The following is a 25387-nucleotide window of genomic DNA, read 5'->3' as shown; positions in this document are numbered from 1 at the left end:
TAAATCAAGCGAGCCACTATAAAAGAGTGAAGCTGACGCCATTAGTGAATTGATCAATCAGCTGTCAAATCGGACTCTCGATGGTTTTACGTCTTCACGAACCAAACGATCGATCGATCGATCGGAAAAATAATCGGCGGATGACTGGAAAGCCTTATATACAATAGTTAGGAATTAGCTCCACTTTGACCAGCTACAACAGTAGAATGATGTTTACCCATGAATTAATCGGTAATAATAATCTAATGATAATAATATATAATAGTATAACACTAATATTGGGACATTTGTCTGCTTTGAGTAGTTTTATTTGAGTATATTTTACTGATTACACTTTAATTCTTTCACATAAGTAACGTTTCCAATGCAGGACTTTTACTTGTAACGGAGTATTTCCCCACCGTGGCATTAGTACCTTTACTCAAATAAAGGATCCGGGCACATCTTCATCATTTTGAAAGCTGAAAGTCGACCAGCTTCCGAAAGCCAACAACTTTATTCTGAAAGTTTTACTACAGGAAGTTCTCTACCAATGTGAGCGGCTTGATGCCGACACGTTGAGTCCGAAAGAGCGGTCGACTCCGCCCCCCCCCGCCCCCACCTGGGACGCGCGACGTCACCTGAGCACCGGGGCACCGGAGCGTACCTGTCCCCACAGGTAGCGCGCCGCCTGAGAGCAGCGGTCCGGTGAACCAGGAGCGGCCGCGGGTAGGGGGGCGGGGAGGCTTCTTTTACCTGCCATGGCGGAGTCTCAGCTGGTCTGCATGGACGACGACCACGTCAACGAGAAGATCCCGGAGTCCAGACCCGAGTTCTACTACAGCGAGGAGCAGCGGGCGGCGCTGGAGCAGCTGCTGCGGAGCGGGGACGGCGCCTTCAAGATGCGGCTCAAGGAGGACAACACCAGGGACTTCCTCTCCGCCAGGGAGGTGAAATCCATCCGCAAAACCTTTCACGAGTACGACACCGACAGCGACTACGAGTCCGGAGAGCACGAGAAGTCCAAGGGGTCCCCCAGCGCGGACTCCGGCGTCCACTCCACCTACTGGCCCCAGATGTCCGACACCGAGGTCCCGTCTCTGGACATCGGCTGGCCCGGCAGCAGCGGCCTCTACAAGGGGGTGACCCGGGTGTCCGTGTACACCCATCCGCCCAAAGAGCCCGGGCCGCACATCAGGGAGGTGGCGAGGCGACTGATCCAGGAGTCACACAAGGTAGGTTCTGCTTTTTCTCTACAGCCGCAACTGACGACCAGGTCCCATCGCCGATGAATCCACTCTGCCCGATAAATGTCAGAGGGTGGGGGGAGAGGTGCGGGTCAAAAAGTCTGCGATGTTACCATCAGGCACGACAAGGAAAAGCCCCCAATCATCCCCCGCGAGAAGCTTTACACAATTTAACTGTTAATCGATTAGCAAAGTCCTCGTCGATTCATTTTTTGCTGTTAATCGACTAGTTGTTGCAGCTCTTCTTTATTCAAACGTAAAGAGGAGAGTGGTTGACTACACACACACACACACACACACACACACACACACACACACACACACACCAAAGCTGTTGTCCTACATTTATTACCGCCACTGTGTTGGGGAAAACCACCAACTGCACAATAAAACAATAAAACAGATCAGTGGTTTATTGTACTAAAAAAAAAAAAAAAGTCCCTGACCTACTTGGCCCGCAGCTGAATAATAGATCTGAAATATTCGAAACTGATTGGCCACAGGTGTTCATGTGACTCTAGCTCACCTGTATACCAGTGAAAGAGACAACCCCCCCCCCCCAGGCTGAAAGCAATTAGTGTCACTCTACATGTTTTTCGTGGATTCATGAGACGGCCTGTAGCAAACGACGGTCCCACTTAACGCTCTCAGGCGTAAAGGGTTTACTCTGATCCAAAGAGGACAGTTTGAAACATGCATGTTATCATGGACGGATTATGAGACAGTGGGACATGTAAAAGCCCCCCCCAGCAAGAGACCCGGACAGAAAGAGACACAAAACGACATTTCTAGTCAGGCGAAGCAGAACTCTCAGACTCTCAGATGCATGACAACGACTCAGTGGCTTCATTTGTTGATTTGGTTTGCTTCCCTTGGTGGAAGCACCTCGCGTCTCTTTGTTGTCGTTTTTTCACGTTTCTTAGGTCATTTTTGTCTCTTTGCGGCCATTTCGACTGACTTCCCGACAAGAAACGATAAATTTCACTTCGTAAAAGAGGCTCTGGCCCAAGGGCCCCCCCTGACCCTTGGGGGCCTGTGCCCCGTAGACCCGTTCAGTAATCCATCCCTGCGTGTTATGGATTAGATTTATTTCCAAGCCACAAACGAGGGCCATATTGAAGTAATGCTGTTACTTTTTTTTTGTTTTTTTTGTTACAGTACTATTGAATTTGGACTTGGAGTTTGGATCCGTGTCATTCACAGCAGTGGAACGCGGTTCTGGGCACGTTTGCCATATAGTGATACATTCTCGATACAGGACAGATATTCTTTGTGTGGATCGCGATGTCGATTTGAAAACCCAGATAGCTGCGGGGGCCCTGCTAGACTCATCTGTCGGGGGGGCCAAGGGGCACGAGCCTCAGGCAGGTTTCAACGAATTCGGTTTAACCCAGTCATCTCCCCCATACAATGTGGAAGTGAAAATAAAAGTTATGTGTTGTTACCCAAAAATTTCCACTATCACGGTCCACTGCATTGAAGAGGTCTACAGAGAGAGGTTTTTCTGTTGGCCAACCTGCTCTCACTGATGGACAAAATATTACAAAACACCTGTCTGCATAAGTCAGTGCAGCTCAACAGCATCACAAACCACATCCTCCATAACGATCACACAGTTGAATCTACGCCTCCTTAACACAGTTTCAACAAAAAAAAAACCCCCTGAATATTACAACCTTTGTGAGGGTACGAGTTATTACAGGACTGGTGCACTAGACTGCATTGTTTTGAGCTAGGCGTGCCTAATAAACTGGTGACTGAGGGTAAATCTTGAAAACCTACTGATCTTCATCTCGAAATATGTCTTTGCTCACATCAAAAAAAAAAAAAAAATTTAAAAAATCAATGTATCTTCTATGGGATTAATATACGAAAAACACAAAACATTATTGCCCCTGGTCCCAAAGTCAAAATGTGATGGTGATGTGTCTTTTTAATTGCTTATTATTTACTGTACATTATAATTCGGTAAAAAAAAGATACAGGCAAAGTACAGGCACAGAAATAAATATGTGGGCAAATACCTATAAAACCTGTTATGTGTATACTGCAGCGTATTTTGCACAGGCAGAATATTTCAGGGAAGGGCTAACCGAGCCCACGGCATCCACGATAAAATCCAAGTCGATGGGAGAGTTGGTGTACAGGTTGTAACAAGCTGAGTCACACGGCATGTGGTGCAGATGTTGAAGGTCGAGCTGCTCTAAATGTCAGCTGCGCATCAGGGCTTGCAGCAGGGAGAGAGAGAGACTTGTTCGGCCTCCCCCACCGGTCCCGCAGCCCGGTGACTTAGGGGGTTGGGCAGCGAACCTTTATTTTTCTCCCACACCCACGCAGAGATTCCCACTACCTCCCTCTGAGCGGTTGACCTGCCGGGTGTGCCCGATGTACCGCACCAGAGGCTGCGGTTGCAGGGTAAGGAGACTGGGTCTGTTCTAGCCGGTACAAAAGGCCCGGCTTCTCTTTGTGAGGTGAGGAAGGAGGGTTAAACGTATCCGGACTGGGTGGCGCGACTGAGACTATGGCCAGGTTCATATCTGTCCTAATGTAATAATATTGTTAGGGGTCACTGTACTGGGGGGATTTTAGAGTAATGTGCACTGTCAGTAGCTAGGTTTCCATCCAATTGTAGCCCGAAGAGTGACGGAATTTTGAGAAAATCGGCAAAATGAGATGTGAATTAATGCGCGTTTCACGCTCACTGACGTTTCGTGGCCATTTGGAGTTGTTTCAGATAACAGCCGGAGGCGCTAATCCTCCAGTCGGTTGCCATTAAACTGTCGCAGAAGGAGAGGGAGGGGTGCGAGTTTAACGGAAAAAATTAAAAACCTGACAGAAATATTGTTCTTTTTGGCTGGCAAACAACAAAAACTGCATCACAGCCAACATCTGGTAAGGTGTGGGACAGCTGTCAGCAGCTGTGCTGTACCATCAGCTACATCGACGCTGAAAATGCGTGATTACAGAAAACGAGGCGACAGAAAGTTGACCTCTTAACTTTGCTGCCACAAAGTCAACTGTGACCGCGTGGCTACAGACGGACCGTTAACTCTGCTGGATTTCAGCCCGTCGCACCTCCGTTCAGTCTCCTCCTGCTCCCTGTGGTCATCCGTACTGTGTTTTAACGCAGCTGAAATCACGATGTAGTTGTTCTCATTTACACATTTTTTTTCTGTTCTTAGTCGCCGGACAACTGAACGAGTTTGAAATACTGATTTGAACCCGGCCAGTGTTGCCGACTGTTTTCGACCAATAGTAGCGACCGCCTGCATGAAAAGTCCAAAAATATTGGTTACCCTCCTCGAGGGAAAGGAGATAAAGTTGGTTTTGATTTCTTGTGGATCACCTAAAATCCACAACAAACGGGACAAAAAAAATCTCTAATCTACCACTGATCACGGCCTATAAACACCCCACGTTAACCAGCAGTCATTCCCCAGCTGATAACGTCCTTATTTGATAAACACGTCATTATCTGACAAAACCATCATAAATCCAGGTTGATGACAACAGATCTGCATTTGCGTCCGGCCGCGTTGTCGCTTCAGGTGAACGATCACAGCGGAGGTAAGAGACGACTGAATGCTGTCCAAACTTTACCGCCGCACGGCCCCCGACCCTCACTGAGGGGGCTCGGGTCCGTGTGTTGGAAGAGCGCCGCTTGCCCCGCACACAGCGACACGCGCCGCGGAGAATCTGCGTTTAGGGGGAAGAAAAACGCTGTTTTAGTCTGAATGGAGAGGTGAAGTGGAAAAAGATGCACAGGGACACAAGGTACAAATTTAACTGGTTTATTGTTGGCGTACTGTGACTGTGAGACTTAGTCAGAGCTCTCTGAGAGTGACCTTGCTGCAGAGCTCTCATGGGGGAATAATTGAACGTACTCGAAGACATAAGTTAATCCTCTTTATCATCTGATAACAGCGGCCCCGCCGAGGGCTTTGACGGCTTAATTAGCTGCTCGCACGCTGAGATTGGGCCCCTCGAGGTGAAGTAAATCATACACTCCTGAGAGCCTGCCAAATGCTTGAGACAATACTTCTGCATCTCAGCATCCCGCAGTTCAAATTGTCGCTCAGAAAGGCGCGCACAGACACACACACACACACTCACGTATGCAAATTCTCGAAGGCAGAAGATGACTTTATAGGAGATTGTCATCTCCAGAGACAGAGCCCAGCTGCGTAATTTCTGTTCAAATGAGCTTTGGATTGCGAGCAGAGATGGTTTGCGGGCCGGTTGGATCTCCATGTGGCAGGTGAAGGATTATGTTTTCTGGTTCAATTACATTCAAGAGCGGCACTGCAGAAAGTGTCTTTTTTTTTTTTAACAAGTCTTTCAAATCCGCATGCAGTCTTAGAGGCTTGCTGTGTATCTGCAGTGAAAAAAAACAGTGCGCTACAGCAGTATGCTAACAAGGCTAAGAGCCGGGGTATGGGTTTGTGTGACGTGTTGTCTGACTGAAGCGTTCATAGTTGAAGACACGTAAATAGGATAATATAGATTATCGTTTAAAATATGGAGATAACTGTGCTGCACATCTTGGAGACATCCGTCGTGTTGTTCTCAGTTCACATACGAAAAGTGCCACAAACAGTTTTCTGAAAATTAAAGAAAAAAAAAGAGAGACTCTGAGTTTATGCCATATCATTAGGGTCCACATAATTTGATTAATTGCATATTTGTCTGAAATTTGTACCACTGACATACAGTAACAGGTCCTCCATCCTCCATCTTTGTAGTGCCACAAAATGGAGGATGGAGAGGGAAGAGGGACCCTGTGTCATAATCCAGTTTTAAATTGTTTCAGTTTATATTGAGCCTAGGAGGTTAATCCGGCCACGATTATAACGACACAGCTGAGGCTGATGAGAATGTCATTAATTTTGCAGGAATTTGGTCGTAAGTTAAATTTTGACCTGATGACGGCGCTAGATGTGAAGCTAAAGGAAAAGCTAGCCTCGAACTATCCAGTGGTTACAAAGTCTGTCATCTATGTATATATAGAGAAATGTATCTGTGTAGCTGTATCTCGTTTGTTTAACCAATATTAAAACTGAAGTATTATACTGCCCAGTCGTTTTCGAGTCTTTATGCTAAGCTAGGCTAAATGTCTGGCAGTAGCTTCATATTTACCAAACAGATACGGTATGGGAGTGATCATCAATATTCTCAGCTAACTGATAATAAGTGCAAATAAGTGCATTTCCCCAAAAAATGTTGAACTATTCCTTTAAGGGATCGCCAACGGTGTTACAATTCATCCTGAGGGGGACACGAATATCTGAACTGAAGCTCATGGGAGTCCAATCTAAATCAGTCAAAAGTGCAAATGTCGACCTCGTGGTGCTGGAGGAACGAGTCAAAGGGATCCCCAAAGTCATTAGGATTCATCCTCTGGCGACAATGAATGTCTCAAAATTGAATGAGAATCCACCAAACGGTTTTTAATATAAGCGGTGGACTTACATAAAAATAACACTTTTATTCCTGAAGTCCTCCTTAGTTGGGTTTACACTGAGAGAAGTGAAACTGTCTCCGTGCCTGGACAGATGTTTTTCCTCAGTACACGATCTAACAACCAGTTAAGACGAGTAATTGTTGACGTACAAGTCGTTTAGGCTGACGCGCGGTTTACTTTTCATGATCGATGTCACTTTAAAGTTGCACCGGCCTGCTGTCCCACGTGAAGCTGTCTCCCAGGAAAACTCATTTGGACGCTGTTGGGTGAGGCGCGAGCGTGTGTTCACCAGAGAGCTGCAATAAGGAAATGGAAAAATCCCTTACATCACCACACTAAGTTGAACTCGAGGATATAAAAAACAAAGTGTGGCTGTAAAACGCTCCACTTTGTTTAATAAAATCAGTGGTAGTTAAAGGTGCTATGAAAATAGGGATGTATCAAAATGTACTGTAGGCTGATACGTGTACTGTACTGTATGTGCTGTATCTTGTGTCCTGTGACAGGGGGATTTCTTTCTTAGCTCCAATCCTGTAGTTAGTAGTGTAATGGTCCCGAACACAGACACTGCTGTTTAAATAATTAGCGGTGTGCGTGTTAATCGTAGCCGTTGTTGGACTGTGCTCCGTCTTGCGTAACTTTTTTTTTAATCACCTGGAAAAACAGGTCCCACTGAAGTGTCAACTGGTAAATGATGTTACATTTCACAACTGCACCACGTTGGTGTCTGTGAGTCATTGTGTAGTAAAAACGGCGGGAGCGGGGGGAAAAAAAAAAAAAATGTTGCAGCAGCAGGTGGGTTTGCTTTGTGGCTGCTCAGGGCGGTAAATTCGAACTCAGCCATCCAGAAATCGTTAGACGTGACGTCGGTAACGTGCCCACAGCTCAGTTATCTTCGCCAACCAGGACAACAAACCAATAACAGTCAAAAGAACCTGAATGAACCGAGCTTTCACTTTCACTTTCTGGTATTTCTGCTACTTATGAGGGCCGACCCGGACGCCTCGAAGCTTCGAACGTTGCCATGGTAATCGGCGTCCAAATCAGTATTCGAATGCCGCGTTTTGTTTCGTTTTTTTAAATTACATACGCACTACCACAAAAATCTCAAATAGCCAATGAAATAACAAATAGTAATCCAACAGTATCCGTTACGCATCAACATTAATTATTATTATTTATTCTCAGACAAGGACATTTAATCTTAGTGATGGTTTCGTGAGTCACAGCGCTCATCTAAGGTTTACCAGCAGTGACGCCGGGACGGTGACGGGCGGCCGGCTTACAATTTATTACAATGCTAACAAGACGTAGAAAGAGTCAAGCGTCGGGAATAATTTCCAAATTTGATAAAATGACCCCCAAAAGAGTCGAGTTCCAGATTTGCCGAAGGAAACTGGCAGATCACAGATCCACAACGCGTTTGGCAAATCAACACTTTCTCTAACGGCCTTGAAACATAGCAAATCACATCTCGACATGCATAATGACGGAGCTGTCAGGACAACAAAATGACAAGAGAGCTAGACTGACGGCTTCGAGACGTCGCTTGAGACGGAACCGCACTTTTTTTAAGTGCTGCTGTCGGTTGACGCAACAGATCGGTAGACCTACGGACAGATTGCTACTGGACTATGCAAAATATTATAGGAAAACCACACCTAAAACTCACAATAAGAAAAACAAAGGATCGGCCTGTTGTGGATGACAGGGGACCAGGAGAGTGGGGTGTAATACGACAGTAAAAAAAAAAAGAAAAATAATAATGCGTGGGTCCGGTAACACCACATGAAAACTAGTTAAGGAGCGAGCGGAGAAGTTGAAAAACTTCAGTAAAAGTGATAGATGGTTAAAATAGTTAGCTAAAAGTAATGGGCAAATGGTTGAAACTGAAACCACTGGATACAGCTGAAGTTAGTCAAAAGGATAAACAGTTGAAATCGGTAGGTAAATGAATGTCAGTGTCTGTGAAGGGGTAATAACATTCATCTGACTGGGTTCTGGACGTACAGTTTGTCTCACAAAATAAGGTTGAGAAAAACTGGTTTAATAACAATTCATCCTGTTTTATAAAATCATCATACTGTATATTGTGGATGTTAAATCTTAACTTGTAAAGTAACTACAGCTGTTGATAAAAAAAAGTACAGTAGTTCCCTCTGAACTGCAGTGAGTGGAAGTGTAAAGTAGCATGAACACGAATTACTGGAGTTAAGTGCAAGCATAAATGTGTCTGTCACTGCTGGTGTCTCTCTGCTTGGTTGCATATAAATCCCCCCCCCGCTCTGTGTTTCCCAGGTGGTGGCCATAGTCATGGACCTCCTGACGGACCTGCAGATCCTCCAGGACCTGCTGGAGGCCTCGTCGCGGCGCGGAGTGGCCGTCTACGCTGTGCTGGAGGCCGGGGGGGTGCCCCACTTCCTGGATATGTGTGCTCGGCTGCAGATCGGCGCGGCACACCTGCGGGTAGGCAGGACGGAGCTGGGCAGCGGTGGAGGGCATGACAGAGAGCTAGAGAAAGGGAGGAGGCTCGATCACGCAAGACACAAAGAGCGAGTTAACGTGCGGAGTTTGAAGGAAAGCGGCTCAGCGGGTCCCTGCTCTAACTCCTGTAGTAGACAGTGGCAGTGACTGCAATAATTATCATGGATTAAAACATGTTATGTACCATCTGACATTATCAGAGATTTTTTGAATACCTGGAATATGAAATGCTGAAATATTTAGGGGGGGGGGGGCACTTGGCTCCATTGGGATTTAACATTTAACGCTGTCCTATGACTTGCAGAACTTGAGAAAGGAAGGTAAGTGCCGAGCTAGATTAAGAGCAAACAGCGGCTCACTGGGCCAGGCTGTCATCCTATCTCCTCAGGGACACAATGCCCATCCTTATCTGCTGTATGCAGAGTTATGTAGCTCCAGTCTAGTTTAACCGGAGCGCTGGAACACCCGGCTACAGTGGTGTCAGTTGATAAGGCGCTGAAAGGCCTTTTCAGAGCACTGGGCTCTGTTACTCTTACTTCTCACAAATGAACATTCATAGATTCTCAGAACGGCTCCATGGACCGCAACTCGATACCTCGGCTCCGCGGCAGAGGAAAGCCTCCTCCCAGTGTGTCTACTCCGTATTGACATCTCCTTTTCTTTCTGTTTCCTTTCTCTTCCCTTTAAGTAAACGTACGCGGCTAAAGGGTTTAGATTTTGCCCTCTATTTATTGAGAAAGTTGACTTTACGTTGCAAAGGTGTGACGGCACAGTTTGACTTGGCATCGCCTCCTGTCTGCCGGTCGTGCATGATGAAGCAGGGGATCCTTGATAGTTGTGGCAGAGGGCGTTTACTCGGGCTCACCTGTGTGATGCTAAGCCAAGTGAAATGTTTAATCAGGCGGGTGTTTCTTTACAGAACCTCCGTGTGCGGATGGTGAGAGGTGCAGGACTGGCCCTGTCCTTTGGCAAACTGCCCGGCTCCTTGTCTTCCAAGTACATGCTGGTGGATGGAGAGAAAGTCATGTTTGGGTCTTACAGGTGAGCATGTGACTCTGTGAACGTCCAGCAGTGACTTCAACTCACACATTCAGCCATTCACAGGTGCAACACTAGTGACTTATAAGAATATAAAAATATTTTTGTCATACTTAACCTGTGCACTTAGAAAGTAATTCTACGTACCAAGCGCATGCATTTAATACCGTCTGGGCTGTTAGTAGATTACTGGAAATGCTCCTCAGTGCCCCCAGCTGTTATTTGAGACTCTGCCCTTATTTGCATATTGGCTTTCAAATGATAATTTACGTTATTTTGTGTGTTTTAATCTGTATGAAAACTAAAATGTAAAAAAACGACTATCACCATTTTAGACGGGGTTATGTACCTGACCATTTCTTGGCAGGGGCCAGTAACTTCCTGCCGGTACTGTGGCACATAACTTTTTCTACCCTACCATTTTGACTGTGGAGTTTTTGTACAGATGAAACTAATGGAGGTTTAACATGTTAATGAATGAGGTTTAGAGCTGGTACAGAGGCTAGCTCTAGAGAGGCTAGCAGTACAATGTTTTCCCCTGTTTCCAGTATTTACGCTAAGCTAAGCTGGCTGGCAGAAGCTCCATATTTATGTGTGTCAGTCTTCTCGTCAAACTCTCGGCAAATTTCCCAAAATGTCGAACTATTCCTTCAAATATTTTTTCGGTTTTTCGCTCTTCTCTTCTCCTCCAGCTTCACCTGGAGTTCGTCTCGACTGGACAGGAACACGATCACGGTGATGTCGGGACAAATCGTGGACTTCTTCGACAACGACTTCAGGGAGCTGTACGCCGTGTCTGAACAGGTGGACCTCTACAGGGAGTTCAACATCACCAGGCCGCCCGTTGCCACGCCCATCACGAAGCCAGTGGTGGAGCAAAACTTGCCTTTGCCCGTCTCCACGTCTCGCTTTCAAATATCGGTCGGGGCATCCAGACAGATCGACCTGAAGGTGCCAGCTCATAAATACCACAATCCCAAGTACTCTCTGGTTTTTGGGAACAGCACGGGCCTTACGGGTTCCCTGCAAGACCTGTCGACTCCGAGGGACCCGCTGGTTGGTGGGCTGACCCAGAGGAATGGCCTGCAGAGCAACTTCAGGGAAAAGGTGGGCCGAGTGTCCCCGAAGAGTCCTGGTTCACCTGCAGAGGAGGAGGATGAGGATGGAAAGGGAGGCCCGAAGAAAAACCCGCCGCTCGGAGCGAAGAAACAGCGCAGCTCCTTCAGGCACTTCTTAAAAGGCAGAGGAGCCGCTCAGAGCGTAGAGACTATAGAGGAAGGTGTGGTCTCTCCTCAGAGCCCTACGCCCACCTGGAAAGTGGCAGACACCAATGGCGTTGCGGGAAATGAGCTGGACGACTCGTTTGAGATCATCGAGAAACCAGGTCCACTGAAATCCAAAAACAAGAAGCCCTCAAAGCTCATTCAGAGGAGTATGTCTCTGCAGACCATCAACACAGGAGATGACGACGGTACTTGATCAATAACTGTACCATTTCACTTTGTCTTCGTTTTATCCTGGTCTGGATCAGGGCTGCAACTAACAATTATTCTCATTATTGGATTAATGGGCAGAATATTTTCTTAATTATTCAGTTAATTATTTGGTCTATAATATGGTGGAAATTGATGTTACAATCGTCCAAAACCCCAAAAATGTTTAGTTTACTACGACTTACACCAGGGAAAAATCCTCACTTTTTAGACGCCCAAACGAGAATTTTGACTCAGAATAGTTGGCGATCAATTTTCAGCCGATCGACGAATTGGTGAACCAACTAATCGTTTCAGCTCTAGTCCCTTTACAATCTGAGTTTTACTTCCAACACCAAAATGAGCGACTGTGGGGCAGCGGCTAAAATTTATAATGATAAAGTATAAAACCTTTGGAAATCTTCTCAGTTGAGAAGCTGAAACAAGAGAATATTTGGCATTTTTGCTTGAAAATGACAAGTGATTATTAAATTAATAAAATATCAATTTTCTACCAGTTGATAAATTAATTGAACATTTCTGGTCTAGTCCAAAGAGAATATGTGAGCTTTAGTACCAATACCACAAGGATTGACTGACGACTTTTTTAATACCTTTTTAGAAGCATATTTTTAAACTCCTCAAAATGCCCATGTTTAGTATAAAATTTATGTTGTAACAAAAAGTTACAAAAGAACTTCATGCCTGAATAAGATAAAGTATAAAATTCGTGAGCACTCAGATTGAATAATTCTGTCAAGGCTTTACAATCCTCCAAAATTTGTTGTTTTGCTATCAATATTCAAGATTCGATTTATTCATCCATAAAAATATTGACGTTATAGTGCCAGGCTACGCTGAACAGCTGCTGGCTGTGGTCTCATATTTACCGTTCAGACGGGAGCGGTATCAATCCTGTGCAATAGCTCCTCCCCAGAAATCTAATGAGAGTATTTCCCAAAATGTCTTAAGTATTCCTTTTAGACATCCTTTTAAAAAAAAAAAGTCTATATCTGCACCGTCCAGAGCCGCACCAAAAGCTCATCCTGCTAAAAAGGCCAAAAATGTAACCTCCTGCTGGAGGTGATTTTAACACCCGCGATATAAATCGGGACATATCAAATCATACAATAAGAAAGTGTAAGAATCTGGGAAAGAATTGGAAATTTTGGATACTCAGGCTGCGGAAAGATTTCAGTCAGTGTTAAAAATGGCTATAATCAATATTTCTATAAGGATTAATCAAATGAAAACGTGAAAACAATGCGACAATCTCACCGCTCTCACGGCGTCCTTTCCTGCAGCAGCGGGCAGCCGTTTTCAGAGGAAAAACCTCTAAAAAGCCTCTGTCCACTACCTGCTCAGCAGCAAACAGCTGAAGTTAGAGCCCAGCTGGTGAACATAGTGGAGCTTTTGGCAGCTAAAGAGCCAGATGTTTCCCTCGGGAGCTGGTGGAGACCAAAAACAGAGCTAAAAGAGAGGGAATACTGGACTTAGAGTCATCAGGGTGACACAAACATGACTCAAACCGAATGATAATGTTGCTTTGTAACTACTGGATGTGTAAATAAGACACTGTTTGCCAACAAGCTAGTGATGATATAGAGTATCGATGCTCACAACCGCGTTTCCAATGCCGTCAAGTGGCCAAAAGGGAAAAAAAAGTTACTGTAGGTTTAAATGATATTGAAATGCTATATTGGCCCTAATTGTGATTTTAATTTCTTCACCTTACTATTTAAGGTTGTTATTTCTGAATGAGTCTGTCTTTTTTTGTTTTTTTTTGTTTTGTTTGTCTGTTTATTAACAGGACTCAAAAGCCGGCGGCGGCATCAGAAGAAGAACTGCATCCAGTCATGAGATGGAAAACTACAGCCCTGTCATTAGGGTTGTAAAGAGCAGCCGGAGGAACTGATGGTTAAGCATTATGCAACGGCTGAGTCACCGTGTCAACTTACCGTAACCAGGTGATGTGACTTTACGAGAGAGACGAGTGCAGCCAGTGTCTCCGGCCTGTTCCACCGCTTGAGTTTGGGTGAAAGTCCTTTTCTGTGCCTCATGGGATTCACCACCGAAGAGATGTCGTTTAACTAATCATGTGAGGGGAAAAACCCTCTCACCTTGTAGCCACAGGGCGGATGGATCTCATTGCCAAGGGTTGTTTTTATATTTTACAGTTGTACGCTTGAACCTTGACAAACACAGAGTAGCCGTGGCGTGACCCAGGGAGCGTGGGGGGGAGGGGTTACGTCACGCCTCTTGGTTGCCCTGGAGACAGGAAAAGTGATCACTTGTGGTGTTGTCTCACCTTACGGGGGACCCTCGGTAACTGAATAAGTGTGTCGCGCAGGCTGTGAATAATGTAGTGTCGACACAGTCCTGCTTTATCAGAGGATGTTGTTTCTAAGCCTGTTCGTGCCCGCGGCACCTGTACGTCTGCACTTAGGGATTTTGGTTTTAATCCAGGTGAAACTGAAAGACATTAAAATGAGAATCCTTGAGAACCACTTGAGACGCAAATAATCGCGTTTTTCTTTTTTTTTTGTAAAAAATAAAATAAAAATAGGAGGGTTTTTTTTATTCAATAATAAATTTTTAAAAAAAAAGGGTTTGTGTGATTAATTGTCCAGTAAATTTCAGTGTAAATAAAAATGTGACATTGTGCAAAAAAAAAAAAAAACACCTTTTCCATCAAGACAAACATCTTATCCAAAAGCTACAGTGAGCGCCTTACTTTTATGATGCTCAGCAGAACTTGTTCCTGGTCTGCTGACGTTTAGTAGAAACCTCAATTACAGACTTAAGACTGTCTGACACAGAGGTCCACTCGTCCACTTGAGCCTTAGAAGGTTTTAAAAAGTCTTGGATGTGATTATGCATTAGTAGTTGAAAATGCTGACCCACTGCCCAGTCAGTCTGTTCGGTTTTTATTAACTCACATTTTCTCTAAACAGATTTCACTTTTGCAAAACCTTGCCAACTTCTCTGCCAACTTGCAGCTCCGGTAACCAGGACGAGAAAAACCGTCCACCCCGTACGCACCGACCTAAAACAAGGCCGACAGGCAGCGCCACAGCTGGGCTCACTGCTGTCTTTGTGTTTGGCACAGAGTGAGACTCCTCACATGAAGAAGGAAGGGTACCTCTTCATTGCATGGATTGTGCTTCCTCACGGAACGTGTCACAGAAGTGAATCAGTTATTCTACTGATGCAATTCACAGAAACCATCTTCACTGTACATGCGTATATAGGTAAGCTACAGATACTGAAATACAACAGCACTAGTCAGCACCGTCTTCTGCGTTCGGCCACAAGTTCCCATCCACATCACACCTTCTGTCCTCTCTTCAATCCACCTGGGAAAGGATCTGTTTGATCCGTCCGAACCTCCAGGTGAGGACAAGTTACAGGGATCCAGCCTCGCCTGTAACTTCTCCTCACCTGGCGCAGGTCTGTCATGGAGGCCGACGAGGAGTAAAAACAGGAACAGCTGAGTGGTGTACGGCCCGATCAGGAGTTTGTACATTGTTATTTTTATTTCGTTTAAGATGTAGCAGGATGTAGCACACTGCAGTGTGGTGAGAGTAATCGTGTTATGTTTCGAATGTAAACGTACCAGTTTTTACAACAGCGTGTAAACACGACTGTAAATGCACAGAGGTCCAGAGAACAGCTCACGACGCGGCCGTGTGATGCCTTTTGTGTCAAGGCAGTGAAAATCGATCCGCAGTCTTGTCCACGCTGACTGCTGCTGTGCTGACTGTGTCTCAGTATAGAGAAGTGTGAGTTAGTGAACGTAAAGAAAACCAGTTTTCTATTCATCCTGCTGGTGGCGTGATATGAAGTTTTTCCGACGGCTCAGTTTTGTGGCTCTTACCCCTGCACACCGAGGCTTCACTTCACTATGAGCGACCGTTGGGTTCCTGTCCCCTTCACCCCTCGCCCAGATACTCGGTCTGGCCCGGACCTGGTCCTGGTGCTTCCAGACGTCTTCCATTCAGCTTCCTGGAAATGCTCAAAGATCGAGGCCTCGCCATAATCTAATCTCAGAGGTCAACTGAGAATTCCCGGGAGTTTTTGTCCCGACATGCAGTGGTGGATTACGGGGCCTTTTATACACAGGTGTGTGTCTTTCCAGACTGCGTCCAGTCAATTGAATTTGCCACGGGTCGACTCCGGTCGAGTTCCTAGACACATTTCTAAGATGATTAAAGCAAACAGGAGGCACCCGACCGCAGTTTGGACCCACAGCAGAGGCTCTGAATAGTTGTGTAAATCAGACATTCAGATTTTTGATTTTTCCTACATTTGAAAAAATAAAAATAAAAATCTAAAAACATGTTTGTAAATTTGATCCATTTTTAAATCAAATCTACAACATTAGGAAGTGTGAATACTTTCTGAAGCCGCTGCAGACAAGCACATACTTTGCTGCTCCGTTCAAAACATAAAACACTAAACGTGCCTTTATCTGGAGTAATGACACTAATTCACTGTCATTTCTGCATTTAGTCACCTTCATGACTACATGTGGGTCCAGCTCATGGCAACAGGGAGGGACAGTACTTTTCCACATATTGGGTTTTAATTAGGTCAGAAGAAAGGAAATGTGTTGTTATTATTATTTTTACTTATGCAGCCGTGAGTCTGTGGGACACCGGACAATGAAGAGGTGAATCCGAAGTTAACAAACCGCAGGGGTTACATGGCCTGTTTGAAAAAAAAAAGCCTGGAGGAGTTTACTTTTCACAGGTGAGTCAATACATCGTGCAAAAAACAAAGAAAACATTTTTTTTCTTTTCTGGTGTGTATCTGCTCCCAGGAAACCACAACTCTGCACACACACACACACACACACACACACACACACACAAGACAGCAACTGCACAGGAAAAGCCTTGACGCTCTCAAATCCGTAATGCTCTTAATCTGATCGTCTCGAAACCGGAAAGAACGAGATAACACGGGGCTTCTCAGTACCTCGTATCGTCCTCGCCGCGTTAACGTGATAAAGACGTTCGGCGTGTCACACGGCTATGGAGGAAACCTCTTCCCCGGTGAAGGAGGCGACACGCAGTGATGGTCTAGCGCCACCTGCTGGACAAACAGCCACACAGGCGGATTCAGAATAAACCGCTTTATTGTACAGCCGATGGTTCGAGTCCCCCTGAGCAGGGAGTCATTCGATTATACACACAAGTACGAAAACACCGGAATTACAAAATACGTGTTCAAAAAATACATCCAAGTAAAATATAGTGTGAAATTTCTACTTTTTCATTAGTTAACTCAAGAACTGAAGAGATCTTTTTCTGCTTTTTCACTATTTACATCAGTTTAACAGTTATAAAGCTCTATTCTGTAAATTGAATTGACGTTTACAGGAAAGAAAGAAAAGTTACATTTTATCTAAAGTTCAAGTGAGAATAGTGTAAAACCCTAAGCTTTCTATTTTCTCTAAAAGTCTCAAATAAAAACAGCCGGAGCTGGTTTAACAAAGTGCTACATACTCTTCTGCTACTGATCCAGCTGGTTCAGCAAGACCTGAACTCTGGGGATCAGGTTTAGAGACGTGAATTCATCTTATTCTTAAATTCAATAATATCAGTAGTTAGCTGCTGTTTGTAATTTCAAAAACCACCATGGACAGATTATGAGACATCGGTTCTGGGGATACAGACATGGAGAAGCCCCCCCGACCCCTCCTACAGCAAGACAGCATTTTGTGTCTCTCTGGTCATTTTGTGTCGTTCTGCGTCTGTTTTGCATCTTTTTGTTCCTCATGTTGAGTTTATTTGTGGTTCCTTGTCGTTTTGTGTGTCTTTGGTGTCGTTTTTTGCTTATTTTGACTTGATTTGCGTCTCTTCGTGGTCATTTGACTTTCGAGCGATAAATGGCAACGGTGGCTTCGTACAGACTTTCCGCCCTATCACCTTCTGACTCTGGGGGGGGGGCACCGCGGGGCCTCTGCCGCCCCTCGCCACCCCTCAGGCTCTGCCTCTGCAGCAGATGTGCGTCAGTAGGAGTTGTCACCCCCCGATGTCGAAGCGGTGGTGCATGCAGTTTGCAGAAGTAAGTCCCAAACGTGCCACTGCCCTGTGAAATGCTGTGAGATTCAAGTTCTCCTTTTCCTGAAGGGTCTCCGTCTTAAAAGCACAGAATGAGTCATTCATAGGGACACGTCCAGGAACCGAACTCAGATGTTATTCTCGCGGGCGTTTCTGTCCTATGAGGAAGTGTTGCTAATGACTTTCCTCTTGCGTAGAGACACCAAGTCATAAAAAGGGTCCTTGGTGATGCTCACCCTGAGAAAAAGAAGATTAAGATGAAGTTTGAAACCGATAGATCATCAAGAATAGACGTCTTTAGAAGAAGTAGATTTTAGTCATTTTTTTCCTTTCTGTAAACCCAGTGAACATTTCCCATAGAGTCGCTGTGCCTCCTGGAGTCCTGCAACTAATGATCATTTTCATTATTGATTCATTCAGTGGTTATTTTTTGAATTATTCAATTAATGGCTGAATCTATAAAATGTCAGAAAATACTGAAAAATACCGTGTTACATGTTTCACATTTGAACAACTCATTGATTCAACACTGCTAACTCCACAGATAGCCCTTAAGATTCATACTATCTCTCCTAAATCCACTCAGACCAGCAGGAATCACTAGTGCAGCTGCACGGACACGATCCCTCACCAGCTTCCCACCCACAAACACAGTCATGGTTGTTTAAACACACAACAAAGCCAAAGGTGGAGATCTTAAAAACGGAGCCACGGAAAACCTACTTGAATTTGCATAGACTAGAGCATGAGAGTCAGATGAGGAGATGGACACCACTCTCATGTCTGTTTGTCCAATGTGAGGCTGCAGCCAGCGGCTGGTCGGCTTAGTTTAGCACCGGAAGCGGTCTTAATGCAGCCAGCCTGGCTCTGTCCGAAGGTAAACAAATCCGACTACCAGCACATGTGACACTCGCTAATTAGCACTTTATGTGTCGTTTCTTTAAATCTGTACGAAAAGCCAATCTGCCATTGGACTATTTGTTGCTGGTTTTAACGCTTTCTGATCATGTGTTGCAGCTTAGGCCTTGACAAGTAGCCGACTCACTGAGGCACATGTCGCCCCATGTGTTCTCCACGGCATCAGCGGCTCTCACCTGATCGCTTCTACCCAGGCGTCCCGTTCTTCCGCGCTGGCGGCGCTGAGCTTATAGGACTGGTGTTTACCCTGCACCACGCCGCCTTTGTTCTCCATCTTGCAGGCCTTGATCTTTTGTCCTCTGGGGTTATATAACTCCAGACAGTACTGTTCAAACACAAATGAAGCCCCATCACTGTGTGTGCGTACGCTTTTCTGTTTATTTCAATAGTCTTCTGATAGCCCCGTGACTCACTGTTTTGGGCATTTGTGTTGGAAATCTGGCAGCTGCTTTGTGATTCATTAAGTTCTGTGGCAGCAGGAAATGTGTGTGTGTGTGTGTGTGTGTGTGTGTGTGTGTGGAAGCTCGACACGCCTCCATACACTGTGATAGAAAAAAAAGAAACGAGAGCCTACCGGTTTGCTTGTGTCTCGTAGCTCCCTGACACACAGGTTCTCCAGAGGAATGATCCCGATCGGATCTTTATCCTGGAGGAGGAGACGGATGTTAAACACAGACTCAACCTTTCAAACACAGGAAGGAAGTTTGGAATTTGCATATTTTGTTGATGTGTTTTTTTGTTTTTTTTTCCCCAGCAGCAGAGAGACAGATACTCACTGTGGTGTATTCAAAGTAGTACAGGCAGCTGTCTGTCAATATAAACCACCTCCTCTTCCAGGTTTTAACACGGCCACCTTCAACAAAGAAAAACAGGGACTTAAACTCTGCTGTAGTCTCATTTTAAGAGCCTTCGATCAACTCAGACTTTTCTTTGTGGTACAGACGTAATGATCTCACCCATTTTAAGGAGCCAGCCTTCTCTGTCTGGATTAAAAAATGTCAGCGTGAGGTCGTTCCCGTCGTCCTGTGGGATTTTAAACGGCTCGCTGCGGATGCTCGCATACAGTTTCTGGAAAAAGTGTTAGAAGCAGGAGAGAATATCAGTTTCAACATCAAATGTTGATTTTCCTGATTCAGACAGTGGTGGGACAAGCATTTAGGTCATTTGGTTCATTAAATACGACAAGACTGGGTCGAAACCTAGTGTATGACTGGACCGTTCTTTATCAGTTTGCTTCCCTCCTACTGTCTGTGCTCACACATTCAGTAATTTAATACAACTGGATTTCCAATGACGCTGTTCTCATTTACATGTTTTTTCATTTTCTGTTGTCAGACAATGGAACAATTATTAAAATAGTGACTGAAACGAGGCCCATTAAGACAACATGTTAACCAGCAGTCACTTCCAAGACATTTCTTAGCTGCTGCTCTGCTAAAATCCTGATTTTATAACTGCGACGTCGTCTGACAAAATCACCAAAGACATAAGTTAAAGACAAGGGCTGTGCTTTAATTTTCTCCTATATTTACAAAATGTAAATATATGTAAAATGATCACTCATAGAGAAAGTTAGAAGCTCATTCACGTCTGTGTCAGCTGCCGTGCGGTCGATTGAATGAGACGCATAGAGAGGTGGGCCTGTGCAGGGAAAGCCCATCCTCATGCTCGCGGAGCAAGACTGGCGAAACTCTTCCTCGGAAAGTAGCTAAGGTTTTGTCCAAAAAGCCACTGGATTTGTCTCTAGGTGCTTTTGTGAGGAGAAGTTGGTAAAGGGGTCTGAAAAGTTGGTAAATCTAGCGACAAAGCCGATAAGTAAATGCCCCCATGATGACACAATAGAAACTGTTTCGCCTATTCATTTTGAAAGAGCAGCGATCAATGGTGTCGCTTCAACACTCAGTCACGCAGCATTAAGCTGACCAGTGGTGTAAGTTCAACAGTCAGTCAGTCATGGAACATTCACGTTTATAGCACTGGCCCCGCTGTTGCAGTCCAGCCAATGGGAAAGCCCTAAATTTTCATTTTTAGTCAAGAATTAACAGATTGCAGCAGTAAAAGTGTCAAAAATAAATGCAGTCATTGTAAAGAGTGGCCTCTGTCAGAGTGAAAAATTAAAATCCAGAAGATTGGAGATATTGAAATAATTTTTTTTTTTTAAATCCCCAAATCTGGAGATAAATGAACTGAAATTGCCCCAAATTTGGGGAACGTACAGCAGTTCTTTTATGTAAACAATTCATTTGACATTTTATATTATTAGAAAGAACATAAAAGTACATTATAATGTTGTAACTTTTTGTCCCTCTCTTTTGGTTTTGTATATGTGTGACCGAGATGCATGTTTTGTAAAATAACGGTGTCTTGTGGCCCACGTGGGATAGGCCAGATGTTCGGCATGACACAGAAATCAGGGTCAAAGCCCGCTGACCGTGAGCAGCTCGGTGGGCAGGTCTTCCCCGTTGTTGATGCCTCTGTTCATGGAAAAAAATCGATGTAGACTGGGTTTGTCTTTCACGTTGGGGTTGTGGAGACTTGTGTTGAGCATGATGATGGCGAAAGACAAGATGTAGCAGGTATCTATTGCACACACACATACAGAGTACAGAAAACCACAGTGAGTTTTCTTCAGCAGTGCGTTGTCATTACTAAGTCAGCCGCTTAAATTGCACCTGTTAAAAATAACAGGTTTCTGGGAATCCTGCCTGAGCAAAAACACTCACAACCGAACAATCGGTGAATGATAAGATGCTACTGTGAAAAGAGTCGAAAGTGATTCTTCTGAACAGCAGGTAACTTGTCTCCTATTATCATCAATCACGCATGACAAAGCCTATCGTGTTCTCGTACCTGTGGACTGGAAGACCCCTGGGTTGCAGTCACAGTAACGAGTCGCAAACGCCTCCATCATCCTGTCAATCTTCTGAGCTTCTCCTGGGAGACGAAAGCTCCACAGAAACTGCCTGCAAGACAGCAGAGGTGTTAAAATAACACAAAAAAACACACACACACACACACACACACACAATGTCAAGCACATGCTGGTGAGGGGAAGGATGATTTCCACAGCATCAGAGAAACAAGACTAAAACTACAAAACTGCTGCGACCTTTCATGCAGACTTTCTTGCTTGCTAGTTTGCAAAAGTTATGTTGTGTTACAAACCTTAGTGCCTGCACCAGATTCAGGTCTGAGAATTCATGTAAGCCCGCAAAGGCTTTTAGTATCTCCAGATGCATTTCCTCCCTGTGTGAAAATCAAGAGAAATGGAGATAAAGAAAACACTAACAAAAATCACTCAATTAGAAATTCAAGGTTGGTCATGAAAATAAAAGCAAATAGGTATATTCTCTCAGAACAGAAGTGTTGTTGACAAAGCCTGGAAACATTCCTACTTATTGTTCTGCAATGGGGGCAGCAGGCTTTCAGAAAAAGCGACGGGAGAAAAGGGACAAAAATCTGGATCCATTTTCGACCGACAGATGTGACAGATCCGGTTTCACTGCACCAATAGACGTCACCGCATCCACTGTTGATGGATGTGTTTACAAAGGGTTAATAAGCTGTGTTAATGGCTTTATTAATGGTTAATAAATCATTTACTAATTTTCTGTGTATATAGATCAGTTACCAGCCATTAATAAAAAAACAACTTTTGAGTTGCAATGCTGAAAAAAAATCATCCTCCAGCACGGCGCTTATCTTGTCCTTTTATCGCTTGAATTCATTAGAGAGACCTATCAGATGGAACGTTTGACCTCTCATCTTTTGGACAAGGGCTGCAGGACGTCTGAACCAGAATCCCTTCATAAACTGCTTAGTACTATCAGAAAAATGTACTAAGTATCAAAAGTAAAACTACTAATTATGCGCGGAAAAAAGCCCCCTGTGAGTGGTATGGTACGATTTATTTTATTATTTGGGAATGATTACTGATGAACTCATGTGTAAGCAGCATTTTAATGCTGTAGTGGCTCCAGTTAGAGCTAATTTTAACCACTTTGTTTATTGCCAAGTGGTTCAATCTTCAACAACTCGTCAAATTGAATTGGCAGCCGGTGTGTTTATCCTTTTGAAATGTAGTGAAGCAGAAGCATAAAGTGGTGTAAAATGAAAATAGCCAAGTAAAGCGCGAGCACCTCAATATTGTACCATACCTTTGTACTTGAGAATTAGTACTTAATGTTCCTACATGTTACTTTGCAGATCAGTCGTGTGACTATCGTACCTCTCTCCCAGAACATTTCCGATGGCGGTCTTGTTCAGTCCCTCCTCCTTGTAGAGAAACTCGGCCACTGACTGCGCCCGCCATTCCAGCAGGTCATTCTCAACCAGGTAATGGAAACCCTGCAGGAAGGGAGGATGGGAAGTCAGATTTGTATGAAAAGTATTTAGAAACCAGGAGTGTGCAAATCAGGAAGCGTCCACGCTTACAGTCGGAAACTTGTATTTTATGTCATGTGGAACGGTTGTTCAGACTATAAAGGAGGGAGCAATCTGACACTTTTGGCTTGAAATACAGAAGAATCTTTAAATTGAACTGTCCCGTTGTTTAATCTGAGCTTTTATTTGTGTGTTTCAACTTCCAGCTGGAAATAAGAGCCACAGCAACGGTTTTCTTGTTGAACTCTGTTAGAATTCTTATCAGCGCTGCCAACCCTCAACCAGCCATATGACACATCAAGAAAGTTTTTCTTCCTCTCATTTTTTGTCACTGTTTTCTTTACACACCAGAGCAGAAGATGAGAAAGGAATGATTTGAATGAATGTTGCATGTTGTTATCTCTTAATCTCAATGGCTGTTCAGAGCCAAAACTTCAAAATACGACCTTTCATTCTGAGGGCGTACTCCTGACAATTGGTTCTTCAGCTCAATTCCAGTTAAAGACACCCTTAACCCCAAGAAGCCTTAAAGCTTCTTGTCCGCACACTCGCACACATCCTCAGGCCTGAGCACAGACTGGTCACGGACCGAGGGACTGTCTTTTTACCGAGGATGCAGACAGGGAGGATCGAAAAGATGGAGGTTGCTGTGGTGAAGTGTCACTGCTGCCACACTTCAGGGAACAGGATGTGGCTTTTCTCGCTCTTGCTCATCCTCTGTGCCTGTGCAGTGTTTGCACTTCTGCACAGCGCGCGCACACACACACACACACACTCACACACACACACACACACACACACACACACACACACACACACACACACACACACACACACACACACACGCACGCACCGCTCAAATCCACATCCGCTGTGTGTGGAGTTATCTTTGCAGTCTTCTTGCTGTTGACCGTTAGATCAACCACTAAAGTTTTAAGACACCCCCCACAAGATGCAAGACTTTCACAGAGGGAATTCAGCTGATGCTGTAACATTTGAATCTTCTTTTCTTGTTTATCAACACAACATATATGTGTGTGCAGCCGTGTGTGAGTGTGTGTGTGTGTGTGTGTGTGTGTGTGTGTGTGTGTGTGTGTGTATATCTATATCTATCTATAGATATAGATATAAATAAACGCACCGTTTTGGGGTCCATGTTGAATTTCTTTTTCCCGCGTAAGAATCTTCTGTTCCTCACAACATTTTTACTGCAACAAAAGACAAAAAAAAGTCAACAATTTTCATCATATACTAATGTACAGACTTTTTTTTAATGTTTTAATAATTTTGTCGATAACAAATAAAATGACAAATAGAGATGATCGAAATTAAATCTTGTTTCCTTGCTTGTATCAAAAACCTGATTGAAGTATATTCTTGGACTGGATGTCCTCTTATGTTTACTACATATATAAATTGTGCATTAAGTTTTGTATCGTGTGAAACTCGTATTCTTTACATATGTTTGGACTCTGTAATATCATTTTTGTAAATGTTTACACTACACTCTGGATCTAGTTAATACAATACAAGCTTATACAACTTGTTGTGTCTTGCAGGTTGGGTATATTTATGTGCATGACATGCAATAATGAAGAAATGTCAAACTCGAAACTTTCCCAAGTTAACCAATAATTCAATCATCATCAAATTAATTATATTACCTGGCAAAAGCCTAAAAAACAAATTACTCAATTACTGATGTTATGATATGAAGAAAAAAGCAAATTCTCACATTTAAGAAGCGTAAACCAGAAATTATTTGGTATTTTGACTTCATAAAGATGCCTTAATTCATGATTAATCGACTATCAACATGATCAATTAATTTTCTGTTAATCAGTTAATTACTAAAATGAACCAAAATAAAAAAGAACATTTAAGAACATAATTATCACTGCATGCACATGTTCCCAAAATGTCACAAGACAATTTGAAATTTGGTCTGTCACAGGGCTCAGTGACCGTGTTTCATTACACCAGAGTTTCAATACCTGTCAGCATGACCACACTTCCTCCTCCATAACCTGGACACACTGAACATCAACAATAAACAGCCCAGCTGTATTTTTATCCTGTGTACTTCTGCTGTTGCTTAGTGGCTCAACTAATATGAAAACATTCAAATTTATACTTCCAGTATAAATTAAATCCACAATTTGAGTGAGCTGTAACGCCTGAAAAAATACGTGTTGAAAGTGTTGAAACTTAGCAGTTAGCAAGCCAGCAGAAAAGTTGAAAAAAGTTACCTAAAAGTAACTGTTAAACAATTGAAATAGTTAGCTAAATACTTAGCTAATAGTTAGCTAAAAGTAACTGACAAACAGTTGAAATAGT

The 25387-nt window shown here is 44.0% G+C and overlaps 2 protein-coding genes across 5 annotated transcripts in view; one reads left to right on the top strand and one right to left on the bottom strand.

Moving 5' to 3' along the window:
* Positions 1–593: 593 nt before the first annotated feature.
* On the top strand, positions 594–14244 carry fam83fa (family with sequence similarity 83 member Fa). Its single transcript, XM_040123823.1, has 5 exons — positions 594–1214; positions 8986–9153; positions 10091–10212; positions 10902–11680; positions 13492–14244. Exons 1-5 carry the CDS (start codon positions 741–743, stop codon positions 13539–13541), a joined length of 1593 nt encoding a protein of 530 aa, XP_039979757.1. The 5' UTR covers positions 594–740; the 3' UTR covers positions 13542–14244.
* Positions 14245–16803: 2559 nt separating this feature from the next.
* Positions 16804–25387, bottom strand: part of cyth4a (cytohesin 4a) — a 62866-nt gene continuing 54282 nt past the window's right edge. For all 4 annotated transcript variants that reach the window (XM_040123825.1, XM_040123826.1, XM_040123828.1 and 1 more), the window contains 10 exons: positions 24192–24258; positions 22896–23014; positions 21833–21913; positions 21518–21630; positions 21099–21247; positions 19624–19735; positions 19444–19520; positions 19242–19313; positions 18844–18992; positions 16804–17986 (listed from right to left, as the gene is read on the bottom strand). In XM_040123825.1, coding sequence (XP_039979759.1) covers positions 17908–17986; positions 18844–18992; positions 19242–19313; positions 19444–19520; positions 19624–19735; positions 21099–21247; positions 21518–21630; positions 21833–21913; positions 22896–23014; positions 24192–24258 — 1018 coding nt within the window. In that variant the 3' untranslated portion in view covers positions 16804–17907. The remainder of the gene's footprint in view (positions 17987–18843; positions 18993–19241; positions 19314–19443; positions 19521–19623; positions 19736–21098; positions 21248–21517; positions 21631–21832; positions 21914–22895; positions 23015–24191; positions 24259–25387) is intronic.

The sequence above is a fragment of the Xiphias gladius genome, chromosome 3 (assembly GCF_016859285.1).
Source record: "Xiphias gladius isolate SHS-SW01 ecotype Sanya breed wild chromosome 3, ASM1685928v1, whole genome shotgun sequence".
NCBI lineage: Eukaryota > Metazoa > Chordata > Actinopteri > Istiophoriformes > Xiphiidae > Xiphias > Xiphias gladius.
The sequence above is the reverse complement of the archived record's forward strand: the minus strand, read 5'-3'. Positions and strand labels throughout refer to the sequence as shown.